The sequence below is a fragment of the Camellia sinensis genome, chromosome 3 (genome assembly GCF_055761805.1).
Source record: "Camellia sinensis isolate YWXY chromosome 3, ASM5576180v1, whole genome shotgun sequence".
Taxonomy (NCBI): Eukaryota; Viridiplantae; Streptophyta; class Magnoliopsida; order Ericales; family Theaceae; genus Camellia; species Camellia sinensis.
This window is the reverse complement of record NC_138963.1, coordinates 169783020-169801622: the sequence shown is the minus strand read 5'-3', so window position 1 is coordinate 169801622 and position 18603 is coordinate 169783020. Positions and strand designations below refer to the sequence as shown.

Sequence of the window (18603 nt, the reverse complement as noted above, 5' to 3'; positions counted from 1 at the left end):
TCAATCCCCACCCCCTCCCCTTCCCTAATGTAACCCTTGGTCTAAATTAGAATAAGGGTAAATTTGGAAAGTTCAAATTATAGTCAAAAATTAAAAAATTATTAAAAAATTTTAAGTGTCAAATAAATATATAAAAATTCAAATATTTTATTTTCTTTATTTTTTTTGTATGTTTTTCGTAAAAAGTTAAAAAATTATCTCAAGCATACTAATTTTTTTCACCACATATTTTAGTTAAAAAATTTAGAAGTTACTAAGATAATTTGTTCTCAAAATAACGCTATTTTCAATATATATATATTAGGCTTTGGAATAGAGAAACAAAAATATTATAAATTCAAACTTAACTACCTAAAAATTATCTAAAATTATTATCTTATGTTCAAATTTGTTCTATATATAGACGCCATATTACATAAATTTAATTTTTCACCACACAATCACCCACCAAAATTTCACAATTTTCATAAAATTTCACATTATTTGAGAAAATGTTCACAATTTCTCAAATACAAAAATAGTGAAAATTTATAGTTTCTCAAAAACAAAAATGGACAAATTTCACTTTACCCCCTTACACTTTTGTTCATGTGCAGATCACTCCCCTCTCATTTGGAAATAACCACATGGTTCCCTTATAGTTTGTGAACTGAAGTGCATTATTAAAAATTCCGTCAAACTTACATCAAGTGTTAAACACATGCCAAATATAAAGAGATCATATGATCATTTTCAAATTTCAATGGAATAAACCGCACATGCACTGAAGGTTAAAGAACACTTTGCCTTCTAATCAAATGACGCAAATATTCGTAATTCATACACTTATGTTATTTATATACAGAGATATTTTAATTTTTTTTATTAAATTATTAACTAACTTAGTAGTGTACTTCAATCCATAAACCAGAGAGCTATGAGATTATTTCCAAATATGATGGACTAATCCACATAGAGCAAACCATAAGAGAGTAAACTGAAATTGTTCATACAAAAATTGTGACATCCTACAATTTTATAAACTAAAAAAATCGCTTGAGTTTGGAATAGTACGAAAAGTCTGGTATACATTCGAATTTACTATGATGTGAGACTCAAATCAATCTGGTCCACACAACTCATTTTCTATAACTTTTCGAATAACTTTTGTCAAGCTCCACAAAATTGTTTCATCCGCTTACCATTTTGATCTTCATGCAGGGGCTTGACTATTCATCCGGAGAATGGCAATTCGAAGGCTATGGTTTTGTGCCAAACACAACCTTCGGTGCTACAATAGTACAAATTCACAGTGCATCTCATGGTGCAACAACAATAATATTGAGGATCTATAATGGAGACATGGGGTACTACAATAGTGAGCTAGTTGATACTGATCGGTATGACAAATGGTTTCAAGTTAATTTTGTTGGACAATCTTCACTGTATTTAAATAGATTAAATTCTGTTGTGTACAAAACAACAACAAGAATATAAAGAAATAAAGAAAATGAGAGAATTTGTTTGATTACAAAAATCAAACTCGAAATAAAAAAAAATAAAAACAGATTTTATTTTGTTACAAAAACAAAATTTAAATCTGATTTTAATAAATAAAAACAACATTGAAAATAAATTAAATAACTTACTTGATTTAATTTGTTCGAATTATTTTCTGATCAAGTCCAGCGTTTGACACTGTGTCCTTAAGACAGATTCGTCCTCTCCACGGTGCTTTCAGAATTTGGACGTCTATCTCCCAGGATGAAATGATCTTTCCACAAACAATAGCAGCACTACAAATTGTTTGCCTTACGAACACACTAAGTGTTTACACTCTTTCTTTCAGAAATAAAATGCAGCAAGATGAAGAATATAATTAGCAGAGGTGAAATACGAAATTTCTGAATGAATAACATCAAATGAGGGTGGTCCTATTTATAGATGTAAAGGTGGCTCTTGGTTTTAAATTGAACAGGTATGATACCTGTTGGTTTTGAATTCAAACAGATTTGAATCTGTTAACAATTCAAACAGATAGCAAAAAAGGGGAAGGGCCCTGTTTGGGTGTGCACTAATTCCAAACTAGTTTATTTCTGTTTGAAAACGGGAAGGGCCCTGTTTGGATGTACAGAAAATCCAAATCAGTTTAATTTGAATTCTGAATTTTATTTTATCAAAAAATAAAATTAAATTCAAATGTTTTTGGCCCAAAAAGATTAGAAGCCCAACCCAACCACACACCACGCACCCGCGCCCAAGCCCAGGCCCAGCCCGACCCGCCCGACCGGACGGACGGCGGCGGCGGCCCGCGCGCGTGTGTGGTGATTTTTGGGTCCAATGGGTCTAGCCCATTTTGCCCATAACCTCTCCCTCTAAAACACTTGGGTATCCCTTGGGGCACACCCCAAGTATCTCACCCAAGCCTTATAAACCCTTTCAAAACTTCCCACCAAATCAATATGGGACAAGCCAATTTACAACCTTAAGGAATTTCCACCAAAACTCCATTTCCATAGAGCACACTTTGGCTTCAATTTCCCATTCACTCGGTAATGGTTTTGAGCAACCAAATATACCACGTGAATCACAACGCGGCATAGAACGCGTTACCACTTTGACCCGAGTAAATCGACACTCGGGGCCCACCTAAAAAATAGACCAAACTTGAGAAAAAATTCTGGTTTTACCCAGAATTTTTCTACCATTTCCAACAATCCCCCACATGAATGGAATTTGATGACAACGGAAATGCAACAATATGCAGACTTTAACGAAAGAGTATAAGTCGAAAATATCTTGCATCAGGATAGGTAGTTTTCGGCCTTGAACCTTCCCTAGTGATAACCTATCGGACTTACTGGCTAACCAATGGACGCGATGCCTTGAATTGTTCAGCCGTTTGTGTAAGCCAAGACAATAGATTTCACACAAAATATCTTCTAACACATCGTGGTTCTCACTGTTGTGTTCATTTTGGCCTTGAACGCGCCTGGTTTTCATAAGTGTTTCTAGAGAATTTACCCTTTTCATTCTCATAGAACCGGCCCCAGTTCAACACTCATATAGGTGATTCTTATTGTGAGTATCTCCTTATACTCGTCTTGATTTTATACCTTAATCAAGATATAAGTAATCATTAAAAGCAAAGCTTATCCTTATATCCCTGCATACAACATATGTTGCAGATATCACTCTCACCATAGGAATGGGTAGGGAATTTTTAATCCCATGGTGATTTCTGGTGAGCCATACATAACTTAGTTGTCCCTTTGAACTTAGTTCTTGGGATCTCCAGTCATATAAGTAGGGTTACCATTATGACGACTCTTATGTAATAGGCTTTAATCCTATCCCCTTCGATGAACTATACACTAGCTCTTTTGTCAAACCTTTTGTGAACGGATCCGCAATATTCTCTTTAGATTTTATATAATCTATTGAGATTATTCTGTTTGACAACAATTGCCTTACGGTATTATGTCGACGACGAATACGTCGTGACTTACCATTATACATATGATTCTGTGCCCTACCTATTGCAGATTGACTATCACAATGAATGCAAATAGCTGACACAGGTTTTGGCCACATTGGAATGTCTTCTAAGAAGTGACGAAGCCATTCTGCTTCTTCACCTGCTTTGTCTAAAGCAATGAACTCAGATTCCATTGTGAATCGTGCGATGTAAGTTTGTTTCGTGGACTTCCAAAAAACAGCAGCGCCTCCTAGAGTAAAGACATATCCACTAGTGGATTTTGAGTCTTTAGTATCCGATATCCAATTGGCATCACAATAACCTTCGAGTACTACTGGATATCGAGTAAAGTTCAAACCATGATCACGAGTAAATCTTAGATATCTAAGAACCCGAATGATCGCTTTCCAATGGTCTTCTCCAGGGTTGCTAGTGTACCTACTCAATTTACTGATAGCATAAGCTATATCAGGACGAGTACAATTCATTAGGTACATTAGGCTTCCAATGATTTGGGAGTATTTTAACTGAGACACTGCATCACCTTTATTTTTCGATAAATAAAGACTGATGTCTACTGGTGTTCTAGCTAAATTCAAATCATCCTTGATAAATTTATCAAGAATTTTCTCAATATAATGAGATTGAGATAATGCATATCCGTCAGATGTTTTAGTAATTTTCATTCCTAATATAACATCTGCGACCCCCATATCTTTCATATCAAATCTTTTGTTAAGCATCTGCTTAGTTGATTTGATCATGTTTTGACTGCTTCCAATGATAAGCATGTCATCCACATAAAGACAAACTATGACATATCCTTGGTCAGTGTTTTTAACATAGACGCATTTGTCACATTCGTTTATCTTAAACCCATTAGTAATAATTGCATGATCAATTTTTTTTTTCCCATGCCATTGCTTATGTGCTTGTTTTAATCCATAAAGGGATTTTACAAGTCGACAAACTTTCTTTTCTTGCCCTGATACTACAAACCCTTCAGGTTGTTCCATATAGATCTCTTCATTTAGATCGCCGTTTAAGAAAGCTGTCTTAACATCCATTTGATGTATTTCTAAATTAAACAACGCTGCTATAGCAATAAGCATGCGAATGGATGTTATTCTTGTCACAGGGGAATATGTGTCAAAATAGTCCAGACCTTCCTTTTGTCTGTAACTTTTAACAACAAGTCTTGCTGTATACTTGTCAATTGAACCATCTGCTTTCATTTTTCTCTTGAATATCCATTTATATCCAAGAGTTTTAGAACCTGGTGGAAGATCTACCAATTCTCAAGTATGATTTTGCATAATGGATTATTAACAGTCTCTTTCCACAAAGGTGCTTCAGGACATGTCATTGCTGCCTTAAAGCTTTGAGGTTCATTTTCTAACAAGTATGTCAGAAAATCTGGACCAAACGATTTTGATGTTCTCGCTCTCTTACTTCGTCTTGGTTCATCATCAGTTAAATCCTTTTGGTCGAGACCATTACTAGTCTCTTGTGTTTGATTGTCATTAGTCTCTTGACTTTGTGTACAATCATAAGTTCTTTTCCGTGAACTTAATTCCTGTCCTTTCTTGTAAGGAAAGACATGTTCAAAAACCACAGCATTCTTTGACTCTATAATTGTGTTCACATTTATATCAGGTATTTCTTATTTATAAGTCAGAAACCGATATGCACTACTATTCTGAGCATAACCAATAAACACACAGTCTACTATGTTTGGTTCAATCTTAGTCTTTTTAAGAACAGGAACTTCAACTTTTGCCAAACACCCCCACACTTTTAAGTATTTGTAAGAAGGTGGTCGACCTTTTCATAATTCATAAGGAGTGTTGTTGGTTTTCTTGTGGGGTATTCTATTAAGAACATAATTAGCAGACAAAAATTGCTTCCCCCCACAAGTTCTGTGGTAAACCTGAACTTAGTAACATGGGTGCTGTAGTTTGGTGAATAATGCCATGTTGTGCACAAAATACATTTAATGGTGCATCATATGCATCACCCCTATCACTTCTAATATAAATCAATGAATTTTAAAACAAATTCCAGAAAAAACCAAAATAATTATGACTACTCAAGTCAAAATTAATGTTTTGACAAAATCATATCCTCATAAAAAATTTTGCCTAAGAATCAAACAATTCAAAAACTCATTTGATTGTATACATTCTTGCAACTCAATAACAAATAAATGTCACTGTCATAAAAATATTTGTGACAGAAGAAAATTAAATTATCTCAACTAATGCAAGAGATACACCCCCATATTAATAAAATGGTTCATGGTTTAACAAATTCTACTACGAAAGTAAAATAATTATTAATGACATCTCATGTCACATAAATCAATAATCAACATAAAAAAATTCTTAAATTACTTCCCAATTAAACGGACCAATATAATTACATACATCTTCATGTTTAAATTTCTCTAGTGTTTAAACACCCATTCAAAATTGATTAGAAATATTCAAATTAACATGCTTATGTCCAAAGTTGACATAACAATTTATCATTCCAAATCACTTGAAATTATTGTTAAGAAATAACTTGAGTTGATATCATACATGCATATCAAACGCATCAACTAAAAATAATGAATTAACAAAATAAATTAATCATGCACGATCCCATCACTTGCATCATGAAATAAAAGGATTCTCAACTCATAAATAAAATCCAACGCATTTAAACTTTAAACTTCAAAATGACAAAACATACCTTCATTTAATAAGTTTGATTTGTACATAAATAAACAAATTAAATATGCATTAAAATGTTCTTGTGAATATATATATATATATATATATATATATTTTCCGACTCAAGTGCAAAAACAATTCAAGACTATGAATCCACATTGTAATAAAAATAAAATTAGTTTGTAAAACTAATATTTTACTCTAGAAACAAATTTTTCCATGTATACTTACGATGAACTATGATAAAATCAAAATAATTAACACCTTTTCCCAAAGGGTTAAAAAAAAAAAAAAAAAAAACAGAAGTTGAAAATCAACTTGGTAAAACCATTAAAATGGTTAGAAGTGATAGGGGTGGTAAATATGATGCACCATTAAATGAATTTTGTGCACAACATGGCATTATTCACCAAACTATAGCCCCTTATTCTCCACAGCAAAATGGAATTGCTGAAAGGAAGAATAGAACTCTCAAAGAAATGATGAATGCCATGTTACTAAGTTCAGGTTTACCACAGAACTTGTGGGGGGAAGCAATATTGTCTGCTAATTATATTCTTAATAGAATACCCCACAAGAAAACCAACAGCACTCCTTATGAATTGTGGAAAGGTCGACCACATTCCTACAAATACTTAAAAGTGTGGGGGTGTTTGGCAAAAGTTGAAGTTCCTGTTCTTAAAAAGACTAAGATTAAACCAAAAATAGTAGACTGTGTGTTTATTGGTTATGCTCAGAATAGTAGTGCATATCGGTTTCTGACTTATAAATCAGAAATACCTGATATAAATGTGAACACAATTATAGAGTCAAGGAATGCTGTGGTTTTTGAACATGTCTTTCCTTACAATAAAGGACAGGAATTAAGTTCACGGAAAAGAACTTATAATTGTACACAAAGTCAAGAGACTAATGACAATCAAACACAAGAGACTAGTAATGGTCTCGACCAAAAGGATTTAACTAATGATGAACCAAGACGAAGTAAGAGAGCGAGAACATCAAAATCCTTTGGTCCAAATTTTCTGACATACTTGTTAGAAAATGAACCTCAAAGCTTTAAGGAAGCAATGACATGTCCTGAAGCACCTTTGTGGAAAGAGACTGTTAATAATCCATTATGCAAAATCATACTTGGGAATTGGTGGATCTTCCACCAGGTTCTAAAACTCTTGGATATAAATGGATATTCAAGAGAAAAATGAAAGCAGATGGTTCAATTGATAAGTATAAACCAAGACTTGTTGTTAAAGGTTACAGACAAAAGGAAGGTCTGGACTATTTTGACACATATTCCCCTGTGACAAGAATAACATCCATTCGCATGCTTATTGCTATAGCAGCGTTGTTTAATTTAGAAATACATCAAATGGATGTTAAGACAGCTTTCTTAAACGGCGATCTAAATGAAGAGATCTATATGGAACAACCCGAAGGGTTTGTAGTATCAGGGCAAGAAAAGAAAGTTTGTCGATTTGTAAAATCTCTTTATGGATTAAAACAAGCACATAAGCAATGGCATGGAAAAAAAAAAATTGATCATGCAATTATTACTAATGGGTTTAAGATAAACGAATGTGACAAATGCGTCTATGTTAAAAACACTGACCAAGGATATGTCATAGTTTGTCTTTATGTGGATGACATGCTTATCATTGGAAGCAGTCAAAACATGATCAAATCAACTAAGCAGATGCTTAACAAAAGATTTGATATGAAAGATATGGGGGTCGCAGATGTTATATTAGGAATGAAAATTACTAAAACATCTGACGGATATGCATTATCTCAATCTCATTATATTGAGAAAATTCTTGATAAATTTATCAAGGATGATTTGAATTTAGCTAGAACACCAGTAGACATCAGTCTTTATTTATCGAAAAATAAAGGTGATGCAGTGTCTCAGTTAAAATACTCCCAAATCATTGGAAGCCTAATGTACCTAATGAATTGTACTCGTCCTGATATAGCTTATGCTATCAGTAAATTGAGTAGGTACACTAGCAACCCTGGAGAAGACCATTGGAAAGCGATCATTCGGGTTCTTAGATATCTAAGATTTACTCGTGATCATGGTTTGAACTTTACTCGATATCCAGCAGTACTCGAAGGTTATTGTGATGCCAATTGGATATCGGATACTAAAGATTCAAAATCCACTAGTGGATATGTCTTTACTCTAGGAGGCGTTGCTGTTTCTTGGAAGTCCACGAAACAAACTTGCATCGCACGATCCACAATGGAATCCGAGTTCATTGCTTTAGACAAAGTAGGTGAAGAAGCAGAATGGCTTCGTCACTTCTTAGAAGACATTCCAATGTGGCCAAAACCTGTGCCAGCTATTTACATTCATTGTGATAGTCAATTTGCAATAGGTAGGGCACAGAATCATATGTATAATGGTAAGTCACGACGTATTCGTCGTCAACATAATACCGTAAGGCAATTGTTGTCAAACGGAATAATCTCAATAGATTATATAAAATCTAAAGAGAATATTGCGGATCCGTTCACAAAAGGTTTGACAAAAGAGTTAGTGTATAGTTCATCGAAGGAGATAGGATTAGAGCCTATTACATAAGAGTCGTCATAATGGTAACCCTACTTATATGACTGGAGATCCCAAGAACTAAGTTCAAAGGGACAACTAAGTTATGTATAGCTCACCAGAAATCACCAAGGGATTAAAAATTCCCTACCCATTCCTATGGTGAGAGTGATATCTGCAACATATGTTGTATGCAGGGGTATAAGGATAAGCTTTGCTTTTAATGATTACTTATATCTTGATTAAGGTATAAAATCAAGACGAGTATAAGGAGATACTCACAATAAGAATCACTTATATGAGTGTTGAACTGGGGCCGGTTCTATGAGAATAAAAAGGCTAAATTCTCTAGAAACACTTATGAAAACCAGGCGCGTTCAAGGCCAAAATGAACACAACAGTGAGAACCACGATGTGTTAGAAGATATTTTGTGTGAAATCTATTGTCTTGGCTTACACAAACGGCTGAACAATTCAAGGCATCGCGTCCATTGGTTAGCCAGTAAGTCCGATAGGTTATCACTAGGGAAGGTTCAAGGCCGAAAACTACCTATCCTGATGCAAGATATTTTCAACTTATACTCTTTCGTTAAAGTCTGCATATTGTTGCATTTCCGTTGTCATCAAATTCCATTCATGTGGGGGATTGTTGGAAATGGTAGAAAAATTCTGGGTAAAACCAGAATTTTTTCTCAAGTTTGGTCTATTTTTTAGGTGGGCCCCGAGTGTCGATTTACTCGGGTCAAAGTGGTAACGCGTTCTATGCCGTGTTGTGATTCACGTGGTATATTTGGTTGCTCAAAACCATTACCGAGTGAATGGGAAATTGAAGCCAAAGTGTGCTCCATGGAAATGGAGTTTTGGTAGAAATTTCTTAAGGTTGTAAATTGGCTTGTCCCACATTGATTTGGTGGGAAGTTTTGAAAGGGTTTATAAGGCTTGGGTGAGATACTTGGGGTGTGCCCCAAGGGGTACCCAAGTGTTTTAGAGGGAGAGGTTATGGGCAAAAATGGGCTAGACCCATTGGACCCAAAAATCACCACACACGCGCGCGCGCCGCCGTCGTCCGTCCGGTCGGGCAGGCTGGGCTGGGCTTGGGCGCGGGTGCGTGGTGTGTGGTTGGGTTGGGCTTCTAATCTTTTTGGGCCAAAAACATTTGAATTTAATTTTATTTTTTGGTAAAATAAAATTCAGAATTCAAATTAAACTGATTTGGGCTGGGCTTGGGCGCGGGTGCGTGGTGTGTGGTTGGGTTGGGCTTCTAATCTTTTTGGGCCAAAAACATTTGAATTTAATTTTATTTTTTGGTAAAATAAAATTCAGAATTCAAATTAAACTGATTTGGATTTTCTGTACATCCAAACAGGACCCTTCCCGTTTTCAAACAGAAATAAACTAGTTTGGAATTAGTGCACACCCAAACAGGGCCCTTCCCCTTTTTTGCTATCTGTTTGAATTGTTAACAGATTCAAATCTGTTTGAATTCAAAACCAACAGGTATCATACCTGTTCAATTTAAAACCAAGAGCCACCTTTACATCTATAAATAGGACCACCCTCATTTGATGTTATTCATTCAGAAATTTCGTATTTCACCTCTACTAATTATATTCTTCATCTTGCTGCATTTTATTTCTGAAAGAAAGAGTGTAAACACTTAGTGTGTTCGTAAGGCAAACAATTTGTAGTGCTGCTATTTTTTGTGGAAAGATCATTTCATCCTGGGAGATAGACTTCCAAATTCTGAAAGCACCTTGGAGAGGACGAATCTGTCTTAAGGACACAGTGTCAAATACTGGACTTGATCAGAAAATAATTCGAACAAATTAAATCAAGTAAGTTATTTAATTTATTTTCAGTGTTGTTTTTATTTATTAAAATCAGATTTAAATTTTGTTTTTGTAACAAAATAAAATCTGTTTTTATTTTTTTTTTATTTCGAGTTTGATTTTTGTAATCAAACAAATTCTCTCCTTTTCTTTATTTCTTTATATTCTTGTTGTTGTTTTGTACACAACAGAATTTAATCTATTTAAATACAGTGAAGATTGTCCAACAAATTTAATTCATGATGCGGATGGGGGGAAGGTCACAGTGTTCATCAATGGTGCACAAAAATTTGAGACACATGATTAAGGGCCTGGGGACATGTATTTCAAATGCGGGGTATATGCTGCACCAACTAATATAAGCTACTACATGGACTCCTGGTGGAGAGACATCAAAATATACACGTGGTGATGCAAATTGAAAAGTAATTTACCCAACAAATAAATAAATAAAGTATTCAGAACTTGAACTTATTGTGTAAATTTAAACTTGGTGGATAGCAATAATAGCAAGTAACTATATATTGTAATTTGCATACACTCGATGGATGAAGGGAAGGTGACAGTCTTCATCCATGGTGTCTGAAATTCATGATAAATAAGGTAACTCTCAGTTGAAAATGTTAAGTCATGTCCTTCAGATGCAAACAATTCAATGTATTCCTTAACAAGATCGAGATAATACAAAATCCAAGCCAATGACAATAATTGGCATAAAATCTATGAATTGAATCAACAAGCCAGCCCAATGTACAGTTTCTTACATTCAAACTTTACTAAAGAATCCCTTTTGTGTACATGATGTGAATAAAATGAATACAATGACAAATGAAATGTATAAAATGAAGAAATTGATGCAAACAATAAAAAATTTAAACAATTAAAATGAAGCATATACATATAAATTACTGCAGCAAGCTTACGAACCGCAAGGAAGCAAATATACATATAAATTACTGCAGCAAGCTTACGAACCACAAGGAAGCAAACATAATTTCCCAACTTGAATAAAGAGCCACTGTAGAGGGTTTGGATGGTCATTGTCCTGTAAAAATGAACTTGGCAATGGTATCTCTGGAGGCAAATGACGGTGAAATGCATCAACAGCAGCCACAACACCATCTTCATTCTCTATCAATTTTGCCACTTCCATTGCTCGAGATTTCACCTGGGAGAGTAGAAAGTTCATTAAGATTAAGCAGAACAAATTGTGCTTCTGGAAGGTGGAAAATAAAAGGAAATGTGAAGGTTTAGAACTTTAAGAACAAAATCGTTGATGACATACAGTCTACAACTTTCAAGCATAAGTTTTCATTTTCAAAATCTCATTTCATCCTCAAGTTCCCTTAGAAAACAACAGCAATTTGCAATTAACATCCATTTGCAATCTCATGTTCAACAAAACTTAACTAATTGCTCGAGCCTGTTCCAATATGTGTATGGAACCCCCAAGCAGGATCACAAAAAAACATTTCTTCGTGGACAAATTCCGTAAATGAATTAGATGTCCACAGCCACTCATCTCACCAAACTAATTTATCAAACTCACCAACAATTAAAAAGGAAAATTTTAACTCCAAAGATGCACATAGTGCACCCATGAGCTAGGATTATTGGGCTCAAAGTGAGGAAGGAATGCAACAACACTGCTTTAATACTAGAAGTGGGGCACCGGTTATGCAAAAGGGTAATACACAAAATAACTATCTTCCTTTATTCTTGCTCGTCTTCTCCAGAGAATTTGTGAGATTGATATTAGGCTTCACTGCTGCATTAATTCCTCTGCTCATTGTTTTAAAATTTTAAGTTCTATTATTTTTTTAAATGTTGTTATAATCAAGGTTTGGAAAAACAGTTGCAGTTGCCGTAACGATTGCAGCGGCACGGTTGCGGGGTATAAAGGCCATAGCGTAACGGCTGCGATAACAGAAACCGCAAATTTTTTTATTTTTCTCACAATTTGAAAAAAAACTTACCAATATGTTTTTCCCAGAATCATATTTATTGGGGTTTAAAATAGATTTTGATCGATTTTGTTAGTTTTTAAGTATGATTTAATATATTTCATATTTTTAAATCACTATAAAAAGAGTTTTTTATATTTTATTTCAATAGTTAATGATTCAAAGAATAATTGATTTTAAATGTCTACAAAATTATTTTTGACCAATACCTAAACTAACTAAATAAAAAATATTCACAATTATTAAATGAAATGATCATAAAAATAAAATTTGTGCCATAAAAAAATTATTTTTGAGCAATTAATTTTTTTAGACAACACTTTACAGCTTACTAAATAAAATTATTTACAATTAAGTATTAAATGAAATAATTATAAAAATAAAAATTGTCCAATAAACAAAAATTATTTTTGAGCTACTGGTTTTATTTTAGTTTTTAAAAGACATTTTTTAGACAACACATTACAATAACAAAATAAAAAATATTTACAATTAAATATTAAATGAAATTATTATAAAAATAAATACAATCACTGTTTATATATTTTTTTATTTTACATGCTAATGTAATTAAACAAAAACTAAAAAAATTATAAGGAAAAAAAAATCCATACAATGTTTTTCCTTTAGGCTTAGATCACTTGAGTATTCGTTCTTTTTTTGTAAACATTTTTTTTTTTGGAGGAAGGGAAGGGAAGGGAAGGGAAAGGGGGGGGGGAGAAGGAAGCTATTCAGAATATTGTAAAGGTGTGTAACAGATCGTTATGGTACCGCTATGGCCGGTACATATGTAAATTTCTATCACACCACAAAAGCGGCTGTAATGGGTAGTGCCTACAGCCGCAACTGTTACGTTACAACTACAATCATTACATAACACCGCTTTTTGAAACCTTCATTGTAATCAAGCACACTTCAAGGGATCTACAATGCTTGAGAATGTCAAGACCGCTTCGGAGCAAAGATCAAGCTTGTTGAAGCATGTGGTAGACTCAACTGTAGGTAAACTTTGGTGAAGCCCATAATTCCTATCATTTGAGTCTTGTAGTCGTTTGATTCAACAGTGGATTGGTGTTGGGATCGTGGTTTTCTCCCTACAGAAGTGGGCTTCTATAGTTTCCAGGTTAAATGTTTCTTCATCGATTGCCTTTTGTTTTCTTATGAGATTTGTAGATTTGATAGTTCAATTACTCAATTGATTGATGGATGAACTGTTCAATTGATGTTTGATTGATTACTAGTTGATAAATTGAATAAAACTCAGTTCTCTTATTCACTTGTTCAAAAAAGGAGAGATAAAAATAACCAGTACTTGCAGTACTACCTAATTAAGAATTATATTTGCAGCAACTTTTCATGCTAATTAGAATGATCAATGACAATGAATGGTCTAATCCATAACATTTTCAGACGAGTTCATTTTGAGTATGCCCACATTCACTTGCACATAAATTACCTCTGGTTTGAGCATGAATCTTATGGCATCTGATAAGGCTCCAACACTGAGCTGAGATATAGGGATTGGAGTAGGTCCCAGTCCTTTTTGATAAAGTCTATCACCCCAAAAGAACTGATCTCCGAAGAATGGAACTATGGTTGTTGGACACTGCATTTCATGATGTAGACATTAGGTAAAACCAACTACACTTCTTAGGTATTGCGTGTAGAAATGGAAATCGGTTCTTATAAAGCACAATATCAGTTTCAGGGAGGAGAAAATAAATTAATAATAAAAGAACAGCCAATGTAATCATCAAATGAGGATAGTATAATTTAGATATAATCCATCAACATATTTTTATTAGTCCTCATTCTAGTGATAACTATTTTTGCCAAAGCAATTGGAGTCTTTGCTAAATTAGATTTGAAATGTACAATTGATCTAAAGCACTAGTTGCTTAGTGAATCACTAGTTCTTTGGCTATAATTGTATAGCATATTCAAGCAATCCTTAAATTGAATATAGCATATTATGAGAGTACATTAAATAACAAATCTAAATAATTTGAACCATTGAAATTTTGGTACATTTTTTTGTTAATATAAAATTGAAATATTTTACCTCCACAAACAATTTGTTAGTTAAAATATTTGAACTACTCATGAAATAAAATTTAAGATAACAATTAAGAATATGTATAGTTTTGAAATTTTCTACCTTTTCTAATAAACATTGTATTCATAAAAACAAAAAATTATTTTAATTTTTTTTGGGAACAATGGTAAGGACTTAATTAATAAACAATCATTTTAATTTTTTAACAGTCTACCGCCACATAACTACCATCTCTTGTTGCCAAGAACTATCTTTGCAAATTGCAACCATTAGAATAATCAGTTTCCTAGACATAAAACACATTTTAGCCATGTTGAAACATCATAATTATACCGATATTATTCTCATATGCAACCAATATCTAAAATGAAAAACTATGAACAAGAATGTTACCCCAGCCCTTAGTCCTGTAGCTGTGGTTCCAGCGCCACCATGGTGTACCTGCATATTTATGATATATTATTTTCATTTAGTGATTTCGCACACATATCCGGTAATTTAAAATGCCTAAAAAAATTATGCATTAGTATAGCCTATGAAGCATGGATACTTCGACAAGCATGTTGTATTCGTATCGGACACTGGTACTTCATATGGTACTTTTGTATATATATTGAGTACACGAAACATATATCCAAATTTTTTTATTTTTTATTTTTGTCGTACCGCAGATGTACCTAGTATATACTCAAGTCGTACCTCAATCAAAGTAGTATTTTCTTATAATACAGAGGTAAAATTAATTTCATTGGACTTTTTTATTGTTATTATGCTTAGTATGATTTTAAAATTAAGCTATGGTTTGTACGTAATTTAATATAATGATATTTAATTATGGTTTATATCTTTACTTTTGACATTAAATGTGAATTGTAGGTTGGATCATAACAAACTAAATCATTTAACTAATTTTTGCATTACTCCAAATCAAAATTAAATATTTTTCACAAATATACCCACCCGTACCCGTACCCGTACCCGTACCCGTACCCTACTTTTTCTAGATGATATATCATATAACTTTAGATGTCTGTAAATTCCTCTGAATTTATATCTAAAGAAGTAATAAATAGAAAAACAAATAACAGGTTTGCTAATCTAAAGGCAGCTTGAAATACATCTCACCACAGCCAAACATTGAGGGAACAGCCAATCATGAGGGCAATCTACTAGACAAAAAACACTGTCCGGAATTCCTGGAACTGCAACACAAATTTGAAGTGAAATAGAAATCAGTTTGCTAAAAAACATGCCTGCTTTATAATTACATAAGAAGAAAAAGTAATCAAACCTAATTTTGACAGATTTTTGTATATTTCTAGTTTTTTAACTGCCGTATGATGTATATCAGATAAGATAAGTAATAATACATGAAAATTCCAGAAGGTTGAAATATAGAAAAATTGTGTTTCAAGGAATTTTCAGAACCCAATAAAATGAAATGATACAGAATCACAGAACACATGAAGACAATGGCTTATAAATGAGTGTATTGTTAAAAATGAGAGGATGGCATCAAAGACAAAATGTGAAGCAGAACTAAGGATGGCATCAAAGGAGGAAAGGGTATTGGGAGACTGAGGAATTTCAATACACATCCCTAATCATTCTAGAATACTCAAGAAACTCTTCACCATTGGATAGGAAGATTAGAGATCTTCCCACTACATCACAATATAATAGGATGTCAAGGTTTAACTTGTTGCATGATCATGTCCTTAGTAAATTTTTCTTTAGCAATTATGTCATTGCCATTATCCAGGTAATCAACATGTAGAGCAATTACAATTGTACGACGGATCCTTTTGATTCTTGACATAAGGGTCATAGTGGAGTGACAAACAGATTGATATAACAGAAGTTCTGCAAGAGATTTTACTTAGTATGCAATTTAATTTAAGAAAAATTTGTTTTGAACACCAATATGTTTCCATTCCACGTATAGTGTAAAACTATAAGAAATGCCCTGAGAAGTAGCAAATCAGACACAGGTCAACACAAGTACAGAACAGTTAACAGTTCAAAATGATACCAAGTTATTTTCTTGATTGAGGCAAAGGAGGAAACATGGGAGGAGGAAGATGCATCTATTTCTGGAAAGCAATATGGTCAACCATAGTTACCAATATCATATACAAGGTGAATGTATTGAAAGAGACATTTTAACCAAGGACTAGGCATCAATCATTTAACCAAAAAAGGAGGGGGGGGAGACACTCACGTGTACCAAGTCCTCCCCAACCTCGGTCAATTATTCCCCTTTGTCCTGTATTCTTCAACGCCTCCAAAATAATCTCTGTAGTTTTCTTGGGATCTTCAAGAAGCTTCACAAGCGATAAGTAACAAGCAATAAGTAACATATTGAATTATAACCTCTCCAAAATTTCAATAAATAGAACACATAACATCTACCAACAGTATAGCCAAGGCCTTGAACAAAAAGTTCACAGAAAATTCAGCACACACATCCGTACGTCAACACCAAACCCCATCACCACAATAAAATAAAACACCCAATAATTAATTCACAAAAATGAAGCAAATATACTGTGCAATGAACTCTCAAATGAACAGATCAGAAACAAGATGAGGCAAGAGATATGCAAGAAGTTATACTTCTTAATATTCACGTCATATTCATATAGCAAGAAAACAGTCTAGATTCACTGGAAAGGGAGATGATTTTGCAACACTAGAATCCATGACTGGGATACGATTAACGCCAAAATCTAATTACTTAATCGTCGTCAACTGCATGTATTTTTCATAAACAAATAAATTAAATCTATACCATAGTTTTACCATTTTGATTTGCTTTCCTGCATGTTGAGATAAAGTTTAAAAAAAACATAGGAATTTTCTTTGTCTCAAGTCTTATTTAGTTATTTTTTAAAATTTTCAAGTTCTTTAACTTTGTTTCTATAACATATGGCTCTCTTTCAAAATATTTATAATTTTTTTACTATGTCATTTACTTTAATTCTTGATTTGATTCTAAATTTCAAATGACTTGAATCTGATAGCCCTCACGCCAGTCTTACCAAGAATCCCAATTCACGAACCTTGATAAGCAGTCTTTCACTCAACTTGTGCCTCCAGCTACAGGCAGAAGTAGTTTACTCTTTAGCTTTCTTGATGTTACACCTTTGTGCAGTTAAATGAACAAATTATGAAAAAATATCATAACCAAATTGGTGATACCTTGATTTTTCTTTCTTTCTTTATCTATTTGCTTCACTGCCCACTTTAAAGCGTGACACAAATTTAATAGTGAACAAATTACATTCATAGAAATCCTTCATTCACTTTCCGTTCCTTGACCAGCATAGCTGCTGAGCAATGACGCTCTAACTGAAGTATTCCACAGGTGGAAGGAAGGGCATACTGATTCAAAGTGGCTAAAATGGCATTCACTATGGAAGAAGCACATAACACCATCCTAACCACTAATGCAACCTTTATGACTCCATAGCTAACACCAAATGACCTAAAACCCGCTGCCACATGTATATAACTCATATGTAGTCCACCACCATTGCAAATTCTGTGAGTTCCAACTGATTAAACATTCAAAATACAATGCAATTTTCATTGCTAGACCCATTAAATGCATCCAAGAAGATCAAGGTTAGGCAAATCTGAACACAAATGATGCAATGATAAACTATAAAAAATGTCAAAATATTGTTAAGTTAGACAAAATGCTTTTAAGTTCAAATAATTTGGAGAAAAATATAAATTAATTCATTCATTTAAAGTAAAAAACACATTAGGTAGATGAAACTGTTGTACTCGGTCATAACTGTGAGCTTGTTCCATCTTCTCCTCCTGCTTCACCTCTGGTTGCTTCTCCTTCAGTTTCTCTTCCTCCTCCGTTGTTAATTTATTCTCATCGCAAGGCTCCTCCTCTACTGGTTCTCTCTACCCCTGTTGCTGATTCTCCTGCCTCTGACGACTCTGATTCTGCTGCACACCGATATCCTACTCGAGCACGTCATCCTCTAAACAGGTTGGGTTGATCTAATACAT

The 18603-nt window shown here is 33.7% G+C and overlaps 1 protein-coding gene and 1 pseudogene across 3 annotated transcripts in view; one reads left to right on the top strand and one right to left on the bottom strand.

Annotated features, from left to right (window-relative positions):
* Nucleotides 1-1194: 1194 nt before the first annotated feature.
* Nucleotides 1195-10966, top strand: LOC145822009 (citrate-binding protein pseudogene; annotated as a pseudogene).
* A 315-nt stretch (nt 10967-11281) lies between these two features.
* Nucleotides 11282-18603, bottom strand: part of LOC114322513 (sterol 3-beta-glucosyltransferase UGT80B1) — a 29329-nt gene continuing 22007 nt past the window's right edge. For all 3 annotated transcript variants that reach the window (XM_028269844.2, XM_028269846.2, XM_028269847.2), the window contains 5 exons: nt 16796-16898; nt 15700-15776; nt 14968-15015; nt 13975-14124; nt 11282-11722 (listed from right to left, as the gene is read on the bottom strand). In XM_028269844.2, the coding sequence (XP_028125645.2) occupies nt 11522-11722; nt 13975-14124; nt 14968-15015; nt 15700-15776; nt 16796-16898 (579 nt within the window). In that variant the 3' untranslated portion in view covers nt 11282-11521. The remainder of the gene's footprint in view (nt 11723-13974; nt 14125-14967; nt 15016-15699; nt 15777-16795; nt 16899-18603) is intronic.